The 18,199-nt window shown below is 50.1% G+C and overlaps 1 protein-coding gene across 3 annotated transcripts in view; it reads right to left on the bottom strand.

Moving 5' to 3' along the window:
• ALPL (alkaline phosphatase, biomineralization associated) overlaps positions 1 to 18,199 on the bottom strand; it is a 69,380-nt gene that overhangs the window by 14,513 nt on the left and 36,668 nt on the right. For all 3 annotated transcript variants that reach the window (XM_063631665.1, XM_055262457.2, XM_055262456.2), the window contains exons 2-5: positions 9,481 to 9,645; positions 2,852 to 2,971; positions 2,389 to 2,504; positions 315 to 489 (exon numbers count right to left, since the gene is read on the bottom strand). In XM_063631665.1, coding sequence (XP_063487735.1) covers positions 315 to 489; positions 2,389 to 2,504; positions 2,852 to 2,971; positions 9,481 to 9,565 — 496 coding nt within the window. In that variant the 5' untranslated portion in view covers positions 9,566 to 9,645. The remainder of the gene's footprint in view (positions 1 to 314; positions 490 to 2,388; positions 2,505 to 2,851; positions 2,972 to 9,480; positions 9,646 to 18,199) is intronic.

Here is an 18,199-nt window from a genome sequence, read left to right on the forward strand (position 1 = left end):
GCTAGCCCTGGGCTGACTTCTGCCTCCTCACAGCAAACCTACAGGGGGGCTACGTTCCCACCCATTTTATAGTCAAATGAAGAATCGACTCAGGGAAATGAACTGGGACCAGAACCCACCACTGAGTGAACCCCGAACCCTCAGCCTCCCCTGTCACGGAAGAAATCCCATGGATATTACAGACTCCCGGCACACCAGAGCTGGGAGCCCCACAGAGAAGCCTTTTCCAGCCCCTTCCCATGACACAGTCAGAACGACTGAGGCCTGGACAGGCCACGAAGCTGGCCCTGCTCCCCGCTGCTCCCCCCACTCACCAGCGTCCTTGGCCCAGTGCAGGATGGAGGTGACCTCGTTCCCCTGGGTGGTGTTGCATCGGGAACGCTCAGTGGCCGCGCTTACCCCCACGGTGCCCTCGTTGGCCTTCACCCCACACAGGTAGGCGGTGGCGGTGCCAGCGCTGTCAGGGACCTGGGCATTGGTGTTGTACGTCTGCAGGTGGGAGAGGAGGGTCAGGAGATGGCCAGGCCTTCGCCCCCATGGCACCCACCCCGCCTCCACTCACACCGTGGGGACTGGGGCGAGGAACCAGAGAGGACTCCATAGCCTTGACCAGGCCCACTGCCCACTGAAGCCTCCCAGAGCCACAGGACTACCTAGCTGCCTGCTTCCTGTCATCATTCCCTGCACCCTGGCAGCACTGGGGCAGGACCTTAGCTCTCCAAAGTATAGAGAAGTGTCCGGCGGAAGAGTGGGACTCAGGTGGGGTCAGCGGAGGCCTCTCTCTGGGCCTGGGGCTGCAGGAGCCAGTGAGGGGTTGGGGAGCAGGGGAGTCCTGGAGAAGGGAGAGGGAGGGGCCTTCTTGAAGGAGTGGGGGGCCTGGGGATAGGGTAGTGAAAGTGAGGGGGAAGGGGACTGGGGAAGGGAAGGGTGGGGCCAAGACCAGCTCTGACTTCTCTGCCACCTGCCCTGTGGCCACCATCACAGGGTTGCCCCACAGCCGGATGTTTAGCAGAGATCCCGAAACTATTTGCCTGTCTCCCTTCCCCACCAGCCTGAGAGCGCCTTGAAGGCACAGAAGGCACCATAGTCCCCACTACTCCCCCAGAAGTGAGCCTGGGGCCCGACCCAGGGTCTGGAGGTTATTACATAACGCCACCATCACCACCACCAATAACAATAGCTACCCAGCAGCGCGCACTGCCTTGAACAACCTAGGTCAGTACAGGCATACCTCATTTTAGTGTACCCCACAGACACTGCGTTTGTTACAAACTGAAGATCTGTGGCAACCCTGTGTCAAGCAAGTCCATCAGCATCATTTTTTCCAACAACCTGAGCTCACTTCATTAGTGTTTTTCAGCAATAGCATATTTTTAAATTAAGGTATATACATTTTTTTAGACATAATGCTATCCCACACTTAAAAGACTACTGTAGGGTGCAAATATAACTTTCATATGCACTGGGAAATCAAAACATGTGTGACGTGCTTCATTGCAATATTTGCTTTATTACAGTGGCCTGAAGCCAAACCCGAAATATAGCTGAGGTATGCCTATAGCCTAATTAACTTCACGAACCGCCTCAGGAACAAATGAATGAACTAGAACTTCATGTAAAAGTGTATACAGGCCGGGCACGGTGGCTCATGCCTGTAATCCTAGCACTTTGGGAGGCCAAGGTGGGCGGATCACCTGGGGTCAGGAGTTCGAGACCAGCCTGGCCAACGGGGTGAAACCCCATCTCTACTAAAAATAATTAGCCAGTCATGGTGGCGCATGCCTGTAATCCCAGCTACTTGGGAGGCTGAGGCAGAAGAATCACTTGAACTCAGGAGGCAGAGGTTGCAGTGAGCTGATGTCATGCTACTGTACTCCAGCCTGGAAGACAGAGTAAGACTCTGTCACAAAAAAAAAAAAAAAAAAAGCATATATAGGCTGGGCATGGTGGCTCACGTCTGTAATCCCAAGACTGGGAGGCCAAGGCTGGAGGATCACTTAAGCCCAAGAATTAGAGACCCCCGTCTCTACAAAAAAATTAAAACATTATCCAGATATGGTGGTGCACACCTGTAGTCCCAGCTACTCGGGAGGCTGATGTGGGAGGACGGCTTGAGCCCAGGAGTTGGAGGCTGCAGTGAGCTATGACTGCACCACTGCACTGCAGCCTGGGCAACAGAGCAAGACCCTCTCTCTAAACACACACATGCAAGCAGTACAGTGATGCTATGGTGTCAGAAGTCAAGGCGGTGGCTGCTCCAGGTGGGGAGTGGGCTTGGGCATGGAGGGGGGTCAGGAGGTCAGGGGACCTCTGGCTGCTGTCATGTTCAGATGCTCGACCTGGATACTAGTTATACAGACCTGAACTGGGCTTGGGGATGGGGCTCACCTTGGAGAGGGCCACGAAGGGGAACTTGTCCATCTCCAGCCTGGTCTCCTCCCCAGGGTTGTGGTGGAGCTGACCCTTGAGGATGCGGGCGGCCGTCACTGTGGAGACGCCCATCCCTGCAGTGGGGAGCGCGGGCCTCAGTCTCTCGTGCTCCTGCCTCTCCAATCAGCCTACTTGGGTACCCAGAAGCTCTCTAGTTTGGTACCAAGGCAGGCTCGGGCAGTTGGCACCGGGCACGGCTCTGTAAATGTCAGTGAGCAGCCCCTCTCTCCCTTCACTCCCAGATCCTCAGGGGGCTGCCTGGCAGCCTGCTCAGGCCTCTTGAATCCACAGCCTGGCCCCTCATCCTTTTAAACACCCCTCCTCCAGAGCCCTAGCCCCTTCAACACAGCCCCCTTCAACTCAGCCTGGCTCCCAGGGCTCCTGGCTAGGTGTCCTGTCCCACCACCCCCACGGGCCTCACCATCTCCCAGGAACATGATGACATTCTTAGCCACGTTGGTGTTGAGCTTCTGAAGCTCCAGGGCATATTTCAGTGTCTCTTGCGCTTGGTCTCGCCAGTACTTGGGGTCTTTCTCTTTCTCTAAACAGAGAGAGATGCAGTTACTTGGCGGGGTGAGGACAGTCTCGTATCCCCAGACGTACAGATCCCCCCACTTCTGACTGCTCAGGCTGGAATGCCTGAACTTGGAAGTGGGTGCAATAGTTGCCCACCCAGACAACACATCTGTGGTTTATAAATATGTGCCATCCAGATCCTGCAGAAAAGCCTGTGGACCCTGGGGTCTTCTCATCGCATCTCAGAATGAAGAAACCAAGGCTCAGAGACAACGAGTGACTTGCCCAAGGCCACACAGCACAGGCAGACACTGGCAGGGCTGGGTTTCGCTCCAAAGCCCATGCTCATTCCTTCTACCCAGTAGGGAGATGAGCTGCTAAAGCAGCAAATGAATTGTGCTAGCACAATTAAGAGAGTAATGTTTAACCTATTCAACAAACTCCTTCCAGCAGCGGGGGTCCCCTGATATAGCCAGCCATCAATTATCAACTCTGCTTAGCTTATTCATTAAAGTAGGCTCAGCAGGAACCTGACTTGGTTGCAGAGTTAATAGCAGTGCTGGAAAGCGAAGCTTGCCTTTTGCTTAATATGTCAAATTTAAAGGAGCCAGGTGATCTCACTCTTGTTAGGATTAGTTATCAAGGACGACATTCTGCATCTCTCATCCCCCGCCTCATCCCTCTTGGCTGATAATGACTTCTGGATGGGGCTTTATGGTTTTGAGATAAAATGAGAACTAAGAACACTTCTTTCTCTCTCCCTCTTTCTCATGTGTGTGTGTGTGCAGCAACCAATCCACAGCTTTAGTGCCAGACAAACCTCAATTAAAACCCCAGCTGCCAGGCATGGTGGCTCATGCCTGTAATCCCAGCACTTTGGAAGGCCGAGGCAGGCAGATCACCTGAGCTCAGGAGTTCACGACCAGCTTGGGCAACACGGTGAAACCCCGTCTCTACTGAAATACGAAAAATTAGCTGGGCATGGCAGTGTGCACCTCTAGTCCCAGCTACTCAGGAGGCCAAGGCAGGAGAACTGCTTGAACCCGGGAGGCGGAGGTTGCAGTGAGCTGAGATCATACCACTGCACTCCAGCCTGGGTGACAGAGCGAGACTCCGTCTCAAAAACAAACAAACAAAAAAACCCCCAGCTGCTCCAAGTACTAGCTCTGTCACCTCCCTGAGCATCAGTCTCTTCCCCTGTTAAATGACACTGCTGGCATCATGCCCTCAGGATCGCTCTAAGGACTGGGCCGGATAAGGCAAGTGACACACCTGACCCACAGGAGAGGCTCAAAAGTTGCCTCCCACCCCCATTATCCCATCTCCAGGGCTGGACCAGGATCCTGACTATGGGAGCTGGAGTGCCTCCCAGAGTCTGCGGGGCTCCCCTCTGTCCCAGGGCCCTAGCAGATCTGCTCAGAAGCCTAGAGAGGAAGCTCCCTAGCGGTTTCCTCTTTCAAGGCCTCCCACTGCACAGAACGGGAGGAGAGATCAGGAGTGGGAGGGTCTTGTCCAAAGCCGTGTAGCATGTTCGTGGGCTGGGGACACAATTCTCATCTTTTGGCCCAGCTCCGGCGCGTGCCTGGCTCTCCGGGTGGCCGTGGGTGAAGAACAGCCCTCCTTCCTCAAACACGCACTGGCTCTGGGCGAGATGCCAGGGACCCCCCACACAGCTTGTCTTATTCCTCTCAACTGCCTTGGTGGGTGGGCACCAGTGTCTCCTCCACATTAGGAAATGGAGAGCCTGAGATTAGGGCCCCAAGTGGGAGAACTGAAAACTCACGCGTCGCCGTGGCTCTGCTCCAGCCTAGCATAGGCGAAGAGCACAGGCGAGGAGCAGGCAGGATGCTGCAATGCACCTCTAGCCTTGGACCCAAGCACCCCCATGCCCTCCCCAGGAGGCCTCCCCTTGCATCACCACCTCCCCAGTCCCTCAGCCCACTGCCCTTATCCTGACAGCCCCAGGTCCACCCTCTCTCTTCTGGAAGTGTCTGCTGAGGGCATCAATTTCAGATGTCCCCACAGAGTCCCCACTGGGAATTGGGAGCACCTTGGCCCTTCTGCCCGACAGGGTGCCTTTGGACAAGAGTTTCTGCCCCAGGAAATGGGACACCCGTAGCTATCCACGGGCAGTTCTAGGATGACATGAGATAAGGTCTGGGCAAGGCCAGGGCCAAGGGTTTTGCTCGGAGGTCCTCCAGGCCCAGGCTGGTTCCAACCTCCCTCCTGCCTTCCTCGAAACACACCACGGTGCTCTTGGTCATGGAGCCTCTTTGGCCAGTTGGGTGCCATTGGGTGGTGAAGACCTTCTATCCACCCTGACCCGCTACAACCTGTCCCCGACTTAACAGCTTGGAGGTCCCGGGGCTGGGCTGACATCAGCCCGCCCCGCACCTGTCGCTCTTGTTCAGCCCAGGCTTTGCCACCAGGTCCCCTGCTCCATCAAGTGCTTGTTCTCTCTATACTGGAGTCCCGCAAGGGCAGAGTCCCGTCTTTTTCACCAGAGCCACCCAGGGCCTGTCCCTGAGAAGGGTTTGGAGTCTGGTTTAAGCAATGATGGCTCTGGACAACTGGATTCCAAGAGGCCGTTGTTTTCGGAGACTACTAAATGATATGTGCAAATGCTCACGATAGGATGCCGGGGAAAGGGCACTGATGGGTACATACTGTATGATTCCATTTATATGAAGCTCAAAACAGGCAAAGTGAGTCTCTGGTGGCCAATGTAAGCCTGGGCATCTCCTCTGGCTTTGGGAGGGGGTTGGCACAGGGAAGCCCACAGATGCCCCACGACCAGAAATGTTCTGTCTTGATCTGGGTGGTGGTTGCACGGGTATAAATATATGTCAAACATTTTTCATGCTATGTATTTAAGATCAGTGCCCTTTTCTGTAAGTTATACCTAATTGAAGAAAAAAAAGAAGGCTAGGGCAGTGGCTCAAGCCTGTAATCCCAGCATTTTTGGAGGCCATGGTGGGAAGATTGCTTGAGGCCAGAAGTTTGAGGCTACAGTAAGCCATGATTGTGCCACTGCACTCCAGCCTGGCGACAGCAGATACAAAAAGTTGAATTGCTGAACGTTTGAAGATTTTTCATGTTGTCATTTTTTCACCTTTTCCCTTTTCATCCCTTAGTTCATCTTTCACAGGTGGGCTGTAAGTGCTGAGAAGGCAGGGACCCCGTCCCAGAGTGACCTTGGTCCTCCAGGGATGCAACTGGCACCACGGGGTCTCAGAGGCAGCATGGCCTGAGAGCCCAGCGGCTCAGGCTCAGTGCCCCACTGCACCCCATCTCCTCATCTGCTGAAATACAGCCGTCCTAAGAGAAGAGACCAACATTCACTGAGCATCCACTCCTTGCCAGACACTGTGACTATCCCATGTGATTCCCATGATGGCCCTAAGCGGGAGGAACTCTTATCCCCACTGGACAGATGGAGACACTGGGGTGTGGGGAAGGCAAGTAGGGACTTCTAGCCACATAAGGGACTGAGGCAAGGAAGGCTCTCTTCTCCAGCTCCAGATACAGAAATGCTGGGGGAGAAAAAATAGCACATAGCTCGAAAAAGGAAGAAAAGGGGGCAGGAAAATCCTCAGGAGACAGCATTGATGAGGGAATCTAAAACCAGAGGGGCCCACAGGAGCTGATGCAGAGAGGAACGCCTGGGACGGCAGGCCAGGTACAGGTTCAGGCTGAAGCCGGTTTCTTTTCTTTTTTGAGATGGAGTCTTGCTCTGTTGCCCAGGCTGAAGTACAGGGGCACAATCTCAGCTTACTGCAAACTCCACCTCCTGGGTTCAAGTGATTCTCCTGGCTCAGCCTCCCAAGTAGCTGGCATTACAGGAGTGCGCCACCATGCCCAGTATTTTGTAAAAATACAAAATAATTTTTGTATTTTTAGTAGAGATGGGTTTTTCCCATGTTGGATAGGCCGGTCTCAAACTCCTGACCTCAAGTGATCCACCTATCTCGGCCTCCCAAAGTGCTGGGATTACAGGTGTGAGCCACCATGCCCGGCCAGAAGCTGGTTTCTTTTTAAGAGACAGAGTCTCACTCTGTCACCCAGGCTGGAGTGGTTTGATTATAACTCACGGTAATCTTGAAATCCTGGGCTCAAGTGATCCTCCCACCTCAGCCTCCCGAGTAGCTAGGACTACAAGCAAGCAGCACTGTGCCCAGCTAATTGTTTGTTTGTTTGTTTGTTTGTTTTTAGAGATGGTGGTCTCCCTATGTTCCCAGGCTGCCCTCAAACTCCTGGACTCAAGCTATCCTCCCACCTCAGCCTCCCAATGCACTGGGATTACAGGCATGAGCCACCACACCAGGCCTGCTGAAGCCACCATACCAGGCATGCTGAAGCCACCACACCAGGCCTGCTGAAGCTGTTTTAAGGTACACATTTTGCCTTGGAGCTATGGAAGTGATAGAGAAAGACAGTCATTCATAAGAAATGTGAATTCAAGTCCAAATCTGAGCCAGGTCTAAGTGGGGATCTGAATTTATAGTGTACGAACTGTAAACCAAGAAATTAACATAAAAACTGGCCTAGAATTAGTTGAACCCCTAGTGTCCTGAAAACACCACGCCGCACTGTGGAAACACTTCCGCATGAGTCTCCAACAGAAAAACAAAAAACTCAGCTGGGCGTGGTGGCTCACACCTGTAATCCCAGCACTTTGGGAGGCCAAGGCAGGCGGATCACCTGAGGTCAGGAGATCAAGACCATCCTGGCTAACACGGTGAAACCCCGTCTCTATTAAAAATACAAAAAAATTAGCCGCGCGTGGTGGCAGGCACTATAATCCCAGCTACTCGGGAGGCTGAGGCAGGAGAATGGTGTGAACCCGGGAGGTGGAGCTTGCAGTGAGCCGAGATTGCGCCACTGCACTCCAGCCTGGGCGACAGAGCAAGACACTGTCTCAGAAAAAAAAAGAAAAACAAAAAACTCCTGTTGAAGATGAGTTCACTAGTGAGAACTACAAATGACAACAAAAAGGCTGGGCACACCTGTAATCCCAGCACTTTGGGAGGCCAAGGCAGGTGGATCACTTGAGGTCAGGAGTTCAAGATCAGCCTGGCCAACGTGATGAAACCCCGTCTCTAATAAAAATACAAAAATTAGCCGGGTGTTGTGGCGCGCACCTGTAATCCCAGCTACTCGGGAGGCTGAGGCAGGAGGATCACTTGAACCTGGGAGGCGAAGGTTGCAGTGAGCTGAGATCATGTCACTGCACTCCATCCTGGGCAACAGAGTGAGACTCTGTCTCTGTCTCAAAAAGAAAGTGTCAGGCCTCTGAGCCCAAGCTAAGCCATCATATCCCCTGTGACCTGCACGTATACATCCAGATGGCCTGAAGTAACTGAAGAATCACAAAAGAAGTGAAATTTAAATGGCCTGTTCCTGCCTTAACTGATGACATTCCACCACAAAAGAAGTGAAAATGGCCAGTCCTTGCCTTAACTGATGACATTACCTTGTGAAATTCCTTCTCCTGGCTCATCCTGGCTCAAAAAGCTCCCCCACTGAGCACCTTGTGACCCCCACTCCTGCCCGCCAGAGAACAACCCTCCTTTGACCGTAATTTTCGTTTACCTACCCAAATCCTATAAAACAGCCCCACCCGTATCTCCCTTGGCTGACTCTCTTTTCGGCCTCAGCCCGCCTGCACCCAGGTGAAATAAACAGCCTTGTTGCTCACTCAAAGCCTGTTTGGTGGTCTCTTGACTCGGATGCGAGAGAAAAGAAAGGAAAGAAAGAAAGAAAGACAGGCCAGGCCTGGTGGCTCACGCCTGTAATCCTAGCACTTTGGGAGGCCGAGGCAGGCGGATCACGAGGTGAGGAGATCGAGACCATCCTGGCTAACACGGTGAAACCCCGTCTCTACTAAAAATACAAAAAATTAGCCAGGCGTGGTGGCGGGCACCTGTAGTCCCAGCTACTCGGGAGGCTGAGGCAGGAGAATGGCGTGAATCCAGGAGGCGGAGCTTGCAGTGAGCCAAGATGGCGCCACTGCACTCTAGCTTGGGCGACGGAGCGAAACCCTGTCTCAAAAAAAAAATTAAGAAAGAATATATATATGTATATATGAAAAAATATATATATATGGAAATATATATATGAAAAAATATATATATATGGAAATATATATATGGAAATATATATATATGGAAATATATATATGGAAATATATATATATGGAAATATATATATGGAAATATATATATATGGAAATATATATATGGAAATATATATATATGGAAATATATATATGGAAATATATATATATGGAAATATATATATGGAAATATATATATATGGAAAAATATATATATGGAAAAAAATATATATATATGGGAAAAGAGTGACCTATCCAACTAACACATGCAAGTAGCAGGGCTGAGGTTTCCTGCTCTGAACACTATTTTCAGCTCTTAAATACTTTGGATGGTTCTGGGACCTTGAACATAGACACTGCCCTCATCATACCCCATCTGCACCACGTTTTTATCCCTCCACCTGTGTCCCCAAGCATACCTGGCACTAAGGAGCTGGTAAGGCAGGTGCCAATGGCCAGTACTAAGAATGGTGAAATCATGGTGCACCCCAAGACCTGCTTCATCCCTGGAGCCCAGAGATGCGATCGACGTGGGTGGGAGGGGGTGGGCTGGCAGTGGTCAGATGTTAACTGATGTTCCAATCCTAGAAATTAAAAAAAAAGAGGCATGTGGGGCACAGCTCTAGAGATCCCTTTTTCGCTCACTTATTCATACCTCGATTCATTCAACAAGTATTCGGTGAGCACCTATTACAGACCAGGCATGGGGCTAGACATTGGGATGACAAACCCAGCTGGTCCCTGTCTCAGGAAGCTTAACCACACAAACAGCTGTGTCAGTGTCAATGAGTTCCACACTGCAAAGCGGTTCCGTCCCATTTCCTAAGTGAATTTCCACTTTCAATTCATCTGAAGGCCCCCACCTCCCAGAGTCCAATCTTTTGGTGCAGTGTTTCTCAAACTGTAAGGAGAGCAAGCATCTGAATTCCCCAAGGGCTTGTTACAACAGATTCCTGGCCCACCCTCGAGGATCCGATTGTATTTCCAATAAGCTCCCAGGAGAAGCTGCTGCTTTGCAGGCCACACCTTAAGAAGCCCTGTTCTACAGCACTCGGTCTTCAACCTTTTAATTACCTGTGTCCCAGGAACATCAGGGACAAAACAAAGAGTGCACCCCTTCTTTCAGGACCCCTACATTTGCTGCATTCTCTTCTAGAGCTTGTCGTTTATGGTAAGAGATAGAAAAATGGTAGGAGTCACATATGTGAAAAAACTGGCTGCTAAGTGTGGCCATTTCTGGGTGGTGACATCACAGACAATTGATTTTTCTTTTCCATTGTCTTTTCTGCATTTCCAAAATTTTATTTTGTGCTGAGATACAGTATTATCTTTATAATTTTTTTTTTTTAAATATATATATATTCAAAGTTGGATGTAATTGAAGAGTTTAGGTGGAAAAAAAAAAACTGGAAGGAAATACACCAAAACATTAACTGTGGTTTTCTCTGGGTGGTAGGACTATGAATGATTACTTCCTTTTTTTTTAATTTTTTTGAATTTTCCAAGTAGCCTAAAACGAGCGTGTATTAATGGCATAAGAATGTTTTTACACGGTGGTCATCCTGTTAAATCACAAAGAACAACCCCATTGGCAGCTGAGAAATGTAGTAGCCCTGTTGCACATGAGTTACAAGACAAAGAATTTTAAGTGGCAAGAGTTTCACTGGGAAATATTATTGCTTCAGCCAAAACCAAGATATGACACAATTTGTTATGGGAAACAGCAGTAATACACACTCTACCGTTAGAAAAGTGTTGTGACAGATAAGACACTACTCTAGTGCAATTATTATATGTTAAGTAAAAACAAAATAAAACATTTTTAAAAAGTTGTTTAAAGAAGAAAAGCCAGGCATGGTGGTACATGCCCGTAATCCCAGCTACTTGGGAAGCTGAGGCTGGAGGAAGTTCGCTTGAGGCCAGGAGTTGGAAACCAGCCTGGCAACACAGTGAGACCCTGTCTCTAAGAAAAATTTTTGTATTTTAATTTTTTTAAATTTTCTTTTCGTTTTAAAAATTCTTCTCTTTGCAGCTCCAGCTCAAAGGAAAACGATTTTTTCTTTTTCTTTTTTTTTTTTTTTTTTTGAGATGGAGTTTTGCTCTTGTTGCCCAGGCTGGAGTACAATGGCGCAACCTCGGCTCACTGCAACCTCCACCTCCTGAGTTCAAGCAATTCTCCTGACTCAGCTTCCTGAGTGGCTGGGATTACAGGCCTGTGCCACCACACCTGGCCAATTTTGTAATTTTAGTAGAGACGGGGTTTCTCCATGTTGGTCAGGCTGATCTCGAACTCCTGACCTCAGGTAATCTGCCCACCTTGGCCTCCCAAAGTGCTGGGATTACAGATGTGAGCTGCCGTGCCCATCCAAGATTTTTTTTAAATTTAAAAATAGAGAAAAAGAAAAGAGACAGAGAGAAAAGGAAAGGAAGGAGAGGGGAGGGGAAGGGAGGGGAGGGGAGGGGAGGGGACGGGAGGGGAAGGGAGAGGAGAGGAGAGGGGAGAGGAAGAAACCACTATCACCAGAAGAAGGGATCTTGATTCAACCTTAAAAACACACAAGCTGCGCTCCAGTGCCAGAAGTGAGGGCTCTGGGGTAGGGGCTGGCGGTGGCGGCGCAGAGTGAAAATTAAAAGGAAATCCCCCACATCTAACATCTAACAGCACTTAACTGTGAGTGGTAGAATTTGGAATTTCAGATGATTCCTACATTTTTTTTTGTTCTACTTTACGGTTTCCAAACATTTCTATAGCAAATCCTAAAATCAGAAAAATGTTATTAACTGAATATGAAATACTAATTCATTAAACTATTATTTAAAATCACTTAAAAACGAAGTCACCTCTTTCAGGAAGGCTCCAGGATGGTCACTCACTCATTCCAATATAACACCACTGAGCTTCATGCCACCTCAAACATCACGTGTACCTCCCTTTTTGAAGGTAATATAATTCTTTCTGGGCCATCTCAGCTGCCACACCGGGAGCTTCTAAGAGTGAGGACTTTGCCTTGTTTGTCTCTGCCATCCTAGTGCTTAGCATAGTAAATATTTACATCAGTTGAAAGCCAGTGCCCTAAGGAAGGTTGGGGGGTGGGGAAGGGAAGAGCCATCCAAAATTATCTTCTCTGTGTGTGCAGGAAAGTCCAAGAGTTCGTGAAGATGTGTAACTACCGGAAGGTCCGCTCGCCGTTGGTGGAGTGTAGATAGGCACAGCGCCTGGGAAAACCGGCAGGATCTACCAAAGCTGATCATCCTACCTGTGCCCTGGGACCCGTTTCTCTCCAGCGGAATGTGCACATCAGCCCTGTTCATAATGGCTTCAAAACTGCCTCCATCTACGGCAGGTGGATAATACATTGTGTATGTTCACAACACAGAAACCCCCACAGACAGCAAGGAGAATGGATGATCCACAGCTCCTCACAACAACATGAATGAATCCCACAAGGTAAGCTTGAGCAAAGGAAGCTAAACCCAAGAGCACTTACAGTGTGATTCCGATGACAGAAAGTATAAAAACTAACCCAGGGCGTTGGGAGACAGAACGGAGGCTCCACATGGAGAGGGTATGGAAACGGGAAGGGGCTGCTGGGGTGCTGGTGCGGTTCTGTTTATGATTGATCTGGGTGGGTGGGTGCTGGTTACACAGTAGGTTCAGCTGTCAATGTATGACACACACATTTTTCTCTACGTGCGTTTTATTTCAATAAAATAAATACTACTCTTTGGGAGCTTATATGAACAATCTATAAAGGATATTAACAAAATGAAAGCAAGTCTATGTGTTGCACTCCATAGTTCATAAAGAATTTCACCATGATGTTTCACTCATCAACTATGCAGTGGACAGAAAAGGACCTGTCATCTCCTTTTACAGATGAGAAAACCAAGGCTCTGGAAGGAGACTTGCCCAAGGTTACTGACAGGAAGTTGCAGAGCAGAAACCTGACCACAGGGCTCCTGATTCCCGAATCAGGTTACCATCAGTCACCCCCTCCAGAGGGAGGGATTTCTGTTGCCCCCAAGTGTAAAATGAGGGTTCTGACGTTTGACACATGGATAGATTCATGTAACCACCACCGCCACCATCAGGACCCAGAACAGCTCTGCCACCCCAAAAATCTCCCTTGCGTTCTTTAGAGTTACACAATCCCCCCATCCCTAAACCTGGCGATCCTTGATCTGTCCTCCACCACTGTGTTTTTGATAGGTATGGTATTAAATCCACAGATCAGTGTGGGAGGGTTTACGTCTCGACCACATGGAGTCGCCCAGTCATGAAGACAGCACGTCTCTCCTCTCATTCAGTCAGAGTTCTTCAGTTTTATCAGCACTCTGTAGTCTTCAGCCTGTAGATCTTGGATATGTTTTCTTAGATTTATACCTATGGGTTCCGTCGTGTAATGGTTAGCATTCTGGACTCGGAGTCCAGATTTATACCTATGAATTTTGCTTTTTGGGAAACTATTGTAAATGACAATGTTTCTGAGCCATATACTACCGAGCCAAGCACGATGGCTTACAGCTGTAATCCCAGCACTTTTGAGAGGCTGAGGCGGGTGGATCACTTCAGGTCAGGCGTTTGAGACCAGCCTGGCCAACATGGTGAAACTCTCTCTACTAAAAATACAAAAATTAGCCGGGTGTGGTGGTGTGCACCTGTAGTCTCAGCTACCTGGGAGGCTGAGGCAGGAGAATCGCTTGAACCCGGGAAACAGAGTTTGCAGTGAGCTGAGATCGCACCACTGCAATCCAGCCTGGGCAACAGAGTGAGACTCTATCTCAAAAAAAAAAAAAAAAGAAAAAAGCATTCAGCTTTTCGGCATTTGGGGTGGTCTTTTGAGGCGTGAGGTGGAGACAGTCAGGAACTTGTTTTGGACATGTTGAGTTGGAGATGTCTTTTAGAAGTGGAGACACTAAGGAGGCAGCTGAATATTTGAGTCTGGCATTTGAAAAAGAAGTCTGGGTTAGAGTATAAATTTGGGAATCATAGGCACAGAGGTGGCAGTTAACACCCTGATCAAACTTGACGTGCTCACCTAGGGAGAGGGGATGGGGTCACAGAAAACAATGTGACAGAAGCCCTCAGCAAACCAGGTATTGAAAAGAATTTCCTTAATCTGATAAAGGCTTTATGCCAAGAACCTGCAGAAACCATCATACTCGCTGGAGAAAGATTTGGCAAACTCCTTTTAACATTGGCTTATGATGGTGAGGAGCTGGGGCAGTCTCGTCCACAACTAGGGAAATGAATTAGTAAGGAGTGGTGGAGGCAACGTCTGCGTGGCAGTGGTATTAAAACTAGACATCAAAACAGCAGCATGGTGGAGTCTAAAGGCAGAGGACTGAGTGATGAATGTAAAGAATCAAACGCAGTGCATGTAAGTGCAAACCACCCCCACGGACAGAACGCTGTGTAACGTACAAGGACACTTACAAATCCAAGGCCATATTAAGTACATTAGCGCAGGGACTTCGGGGAGCTGTGGGAATGGCAGTGGGGAGGCAGGGAGCGGGGACAAAGGAAAAAACGAATAAATAAAACAAGAACTGAGAGATTATTTGGGTATGTCATATGCTAAGTGAGATAACGCATCCCACTCTCTCTGCACCTAGGATCCAAAACAGGTGAGCGAATAAAGAAAAATAAAAGTGTAGTGACCCGGGAGCTCTGAAAGGCTCATCCAGCCCCACATGATTATTCTTACGGTTATTGGTTTGTCTCTCCTCCCTGCTAGCCTGAAGCTCTGTGAGCATAAAGACCATCATCTTACCCATCTCTGCATCCCGAGCCCTTGCATGTGGTAGCAGTTCCAGAAGTGCCACCAGTTCAGGCTGGGATGCTCTGAATTTTGGCCCCAGAGATAGGCATTGAGATAGGCTTGGCCTGGAGGCAGGTGCCTTCTCCCATAGCCTCTGCTCAGGACAAGGAGGGTGTGGGGACCTGGGAAAGCCTTCAGAACCCAGAGCCTCCCTGCTGGCCCCACCCCGCGGACCCCTCCCCCACGCAGAGGCTCCTGGCTGCTCTCTGGCAGCCCTGGAAGCGGAGGGGCCCAGTTTGGGGCTGCGGGGGCCCCAGCTGCCCACCACCCTCTGCCAATGTCTGCCAGCTTAAAATGGGGCCTCCGGGTGTGTGTCAGCCCCATCGTCACCCCTTCCCTCCCTTCTCTGCCAGGCTCCCGGCTCCTCCGTAGCCTGATTATGCATGGCCAGTGCAGAAGCCCCAGCTAGGCCGTGGCTCCAGAGGAGCAGCTACTTGGCAGTTCAGTGCAGGGGGCTGAGGAGCCAGGCAGGCCTTGGCTCTGAGGCCTGATTCAGCAACCCAGGCAGAGGGCCTGGGAGCATCCTGGAGTGGGGCAAAAAGCCAGCCTTGGGCTGCGTCTCAGAAGATCTGGAGCAAATGATCGAAGAATGGGACAAACGTGTCGCTACCATTTCTTAGGCCCTCATGTTGCACTCAGCCCCATGCTGTTTACATCCCTGATCTCACAATAAGGATGAAGAGCCCCCGTTTTGTAGCTTAGGAAGCCGAGCAGAGGGTTTGGCTAGTCTTCAACCATGCGCCATTTAAGCCCAGGCTGACTCCAGGGCTCAACCTCTCCGGGCCTTGGTTTCCCCACCATGAAGAGTAAGAGAGACGAGTGCCCCGCTGGCTCCATCTCACAAGAACAAATGGAAGCTGAACGAGCTTAGGGCGGGGAATTTGGCGGGATGCGGGGGGGAATCAGGCCAGCTGAGTTCCCCTACCTGAGTGGCCTGGCCAGGCGGCAAGTGAAGAAACAAAGGAGGCCCAGGGTCAGCCCCAGGAGGAGGAGGCTGAGGGCGACCGTGAGGACCACATCCAGGATGGGGGACAGGAGGGCCATCTTGGGGCAAAGAGGGCCCCTGGGCGCAGCCACCACTCCCTGCACACACTCGGTCACATTAGCTCCAAAGCCCTGGGTCAGTGGCCGTGACCCGCTTTATCCTTGGGTTAATCTTTGTGGATTAGTCAGGAGGGATGAAACAGGGTGCTGGGGTGGGAGGGGGAGCAAGCTACGAAGCTCCCCTCTCCCATTTGAGCCCCGGGGGAGGGCCCGATGCTTGTTCATTCAACTTTGTTCATTCATCCCTCACTCCCAAACACCTACAGAGCACCTGCTGAGTATCTCTGTGCTAGGTTCTAGCGAAACAGTCGGGAATGGGACAGACATAGTTTCTGTCAGCTTGGAGGTAACTGACCAGCCAGTGTGGACAAAGCACCTACTGTGTGCTAGACATCGTGCCAGGTGCCCTGTGGGGTAAAAACACAGAAGGGAACCCCTTGGCTAGTAACACAGTAGGTTTTCCCCTAACAGCAGCAGCTGCTCCAGCCCATCTATGAGTCCAGAAATCTGAGTTGGTGCTTATCCCAGCCAGAGGGATGCACTCATGCTCAGAAGAAGATGAACTGCTCTTATTGAGCACCGACGGTGTACCAGGCCCCATCTGGGCTAGGGACTAGTATCCCCATTTGCAGAGAAACAGAGGCTCAGAGGTGCAATGGTGGAGTTGGGATTTAAGCCCAAATCTGCTGGTCTCCACGGCCTGCACCTCAGAACTGAGATAGCAGCAGCCTGCGGAGGCTTTAGTCAAGCCCTGCCAGGCACTGGCCTAAAGCCAGCAGTCACCCAGGAGGCAGCACACACAGGCTGGAGGTGGACAAGCTGTTGCCAGCACGGAGGGGCCTTTTCTGCTTCCAAAATTGTCTCCCCGACCCAGATCCAGTCTCTCCCAAAACATCCTATGAAGTCAGGAGAGTGGTTATGATTCCCATCTCACAGATTCAGAAACGGCCCAGAGAGGTCAAGCCATTTGGCACATGCACAGCTGTGCACCATTAGACCAGGCCTTTTCTGATCACGCTTCCTGCCTCCTGGTACACCTCAGATCCCATGGTCCAAAATACCCAAGGTCAGGAGGAGACACTTTTACCCTCTTGGTGCCAAGGAAAGTCCCCTCTTCTTGACCCCAGAAAGGCCACTGACCTCACCACAACAGGAAAACTAATCTCGTTACTCCATTACGCCCTTTTCTTTCTCAACATTCCTGTAACTCAAATTGCGTCAGATCCTCACAACATCCTAGTGATACTGGCAGGGTGGGGATTATTAGCCCTATTGATAGAAGAAAAACTTCAGCTGAATTAAATTTAAAAGAGTTGCCTGCAATCCCAGCACTTTGGGAGGCTGAGGTGGGTGGATCACGAGGTCAGGAGATCGAGACCATCCTGGCCAACATGGTGAAACCCCGTGTCTACTAAAAATACAAAAATTAGCTGGGCATGGTGGTGTGTGCCTATAATCCCAGCTACTCGGGAGGCTGAGGCAGGATAATCGCTTGAACTAGAGAGTTGGAGGTTGCAGTGAGCTGAGATCGCGCCACTGCACTCCAGCCTGGCAACAGAGCGAGACTGTCTCAAAATAAATAAAATAAAACAAAATATTAAAAAATAAATTTAAAAGAGTTTAATTGAGCAATGAACGATCTGCAAATTAGGCAGCCTCCTGAGCCGGAGTAGGCACCAGCACAGCCACTTGGTAGAAGAAGATTTATGGACCGAAAAGGAAAGCGAGGTACAGAAGACAGAAGTGAGGTGCAGTCAGATTGGTTACAGCTTAGCACTTGTCATTTGAACACGGTTTGAACAGTTGGCGACATTTGAGTGGCTAAAACTTGGTAATTGGTGGCTGGGCATGGTGGCTCACTCCTGTAATCCCAGCACTTTGAGAGGCTGAGGAGGGTGGATCACCTGAGGTCAGGAGTTCGAGACCAGCCTGGCCAACATGGTGAAACCCTGTCTCTACTAAAAATACAAAAATTAGCTGGGCATGGTGGCAGGCGCCTGTAATCCTAGCTACTTGGGTGACTGAGGCAGGAGAATCACTTGAACCCTGGTGGTGGAGGCTGTAGTGAGCTGAGATTACAACGCTGCACTCCAGCCTGGGCGACAGTGAGACTCTGTCTCAAAAAAAAAAAAAAAAAACCCCAAAACTTGGTGATTGGCACAAGTGTAGGCTATAGTCTGTTTACACCTCTATTTCTTAGAGTTTACAATGTAGAGAAACCATTAGGCTGAACTTAAAATATGTAAAAAAGCAGCATTAGGCTACATTTGAT

Source organism: Symphalangus syndactylus, chromosome 22 (assembly GCF_028878055.3).
Source record: "Symphalangus syndactylus isolate Jambi chromosome 22, NHGRI_mSymSyn1-v2.1_pri, whole genome shotgun sequence".
In the NCBI taxonomy this organism is placed as follows: domain Eukaryota; kingdom Metazoa; phylum Chordata; class Mammalia; order Primates; family Hylobatidae; genus Symphalangus; species Symphalangus syndactylus.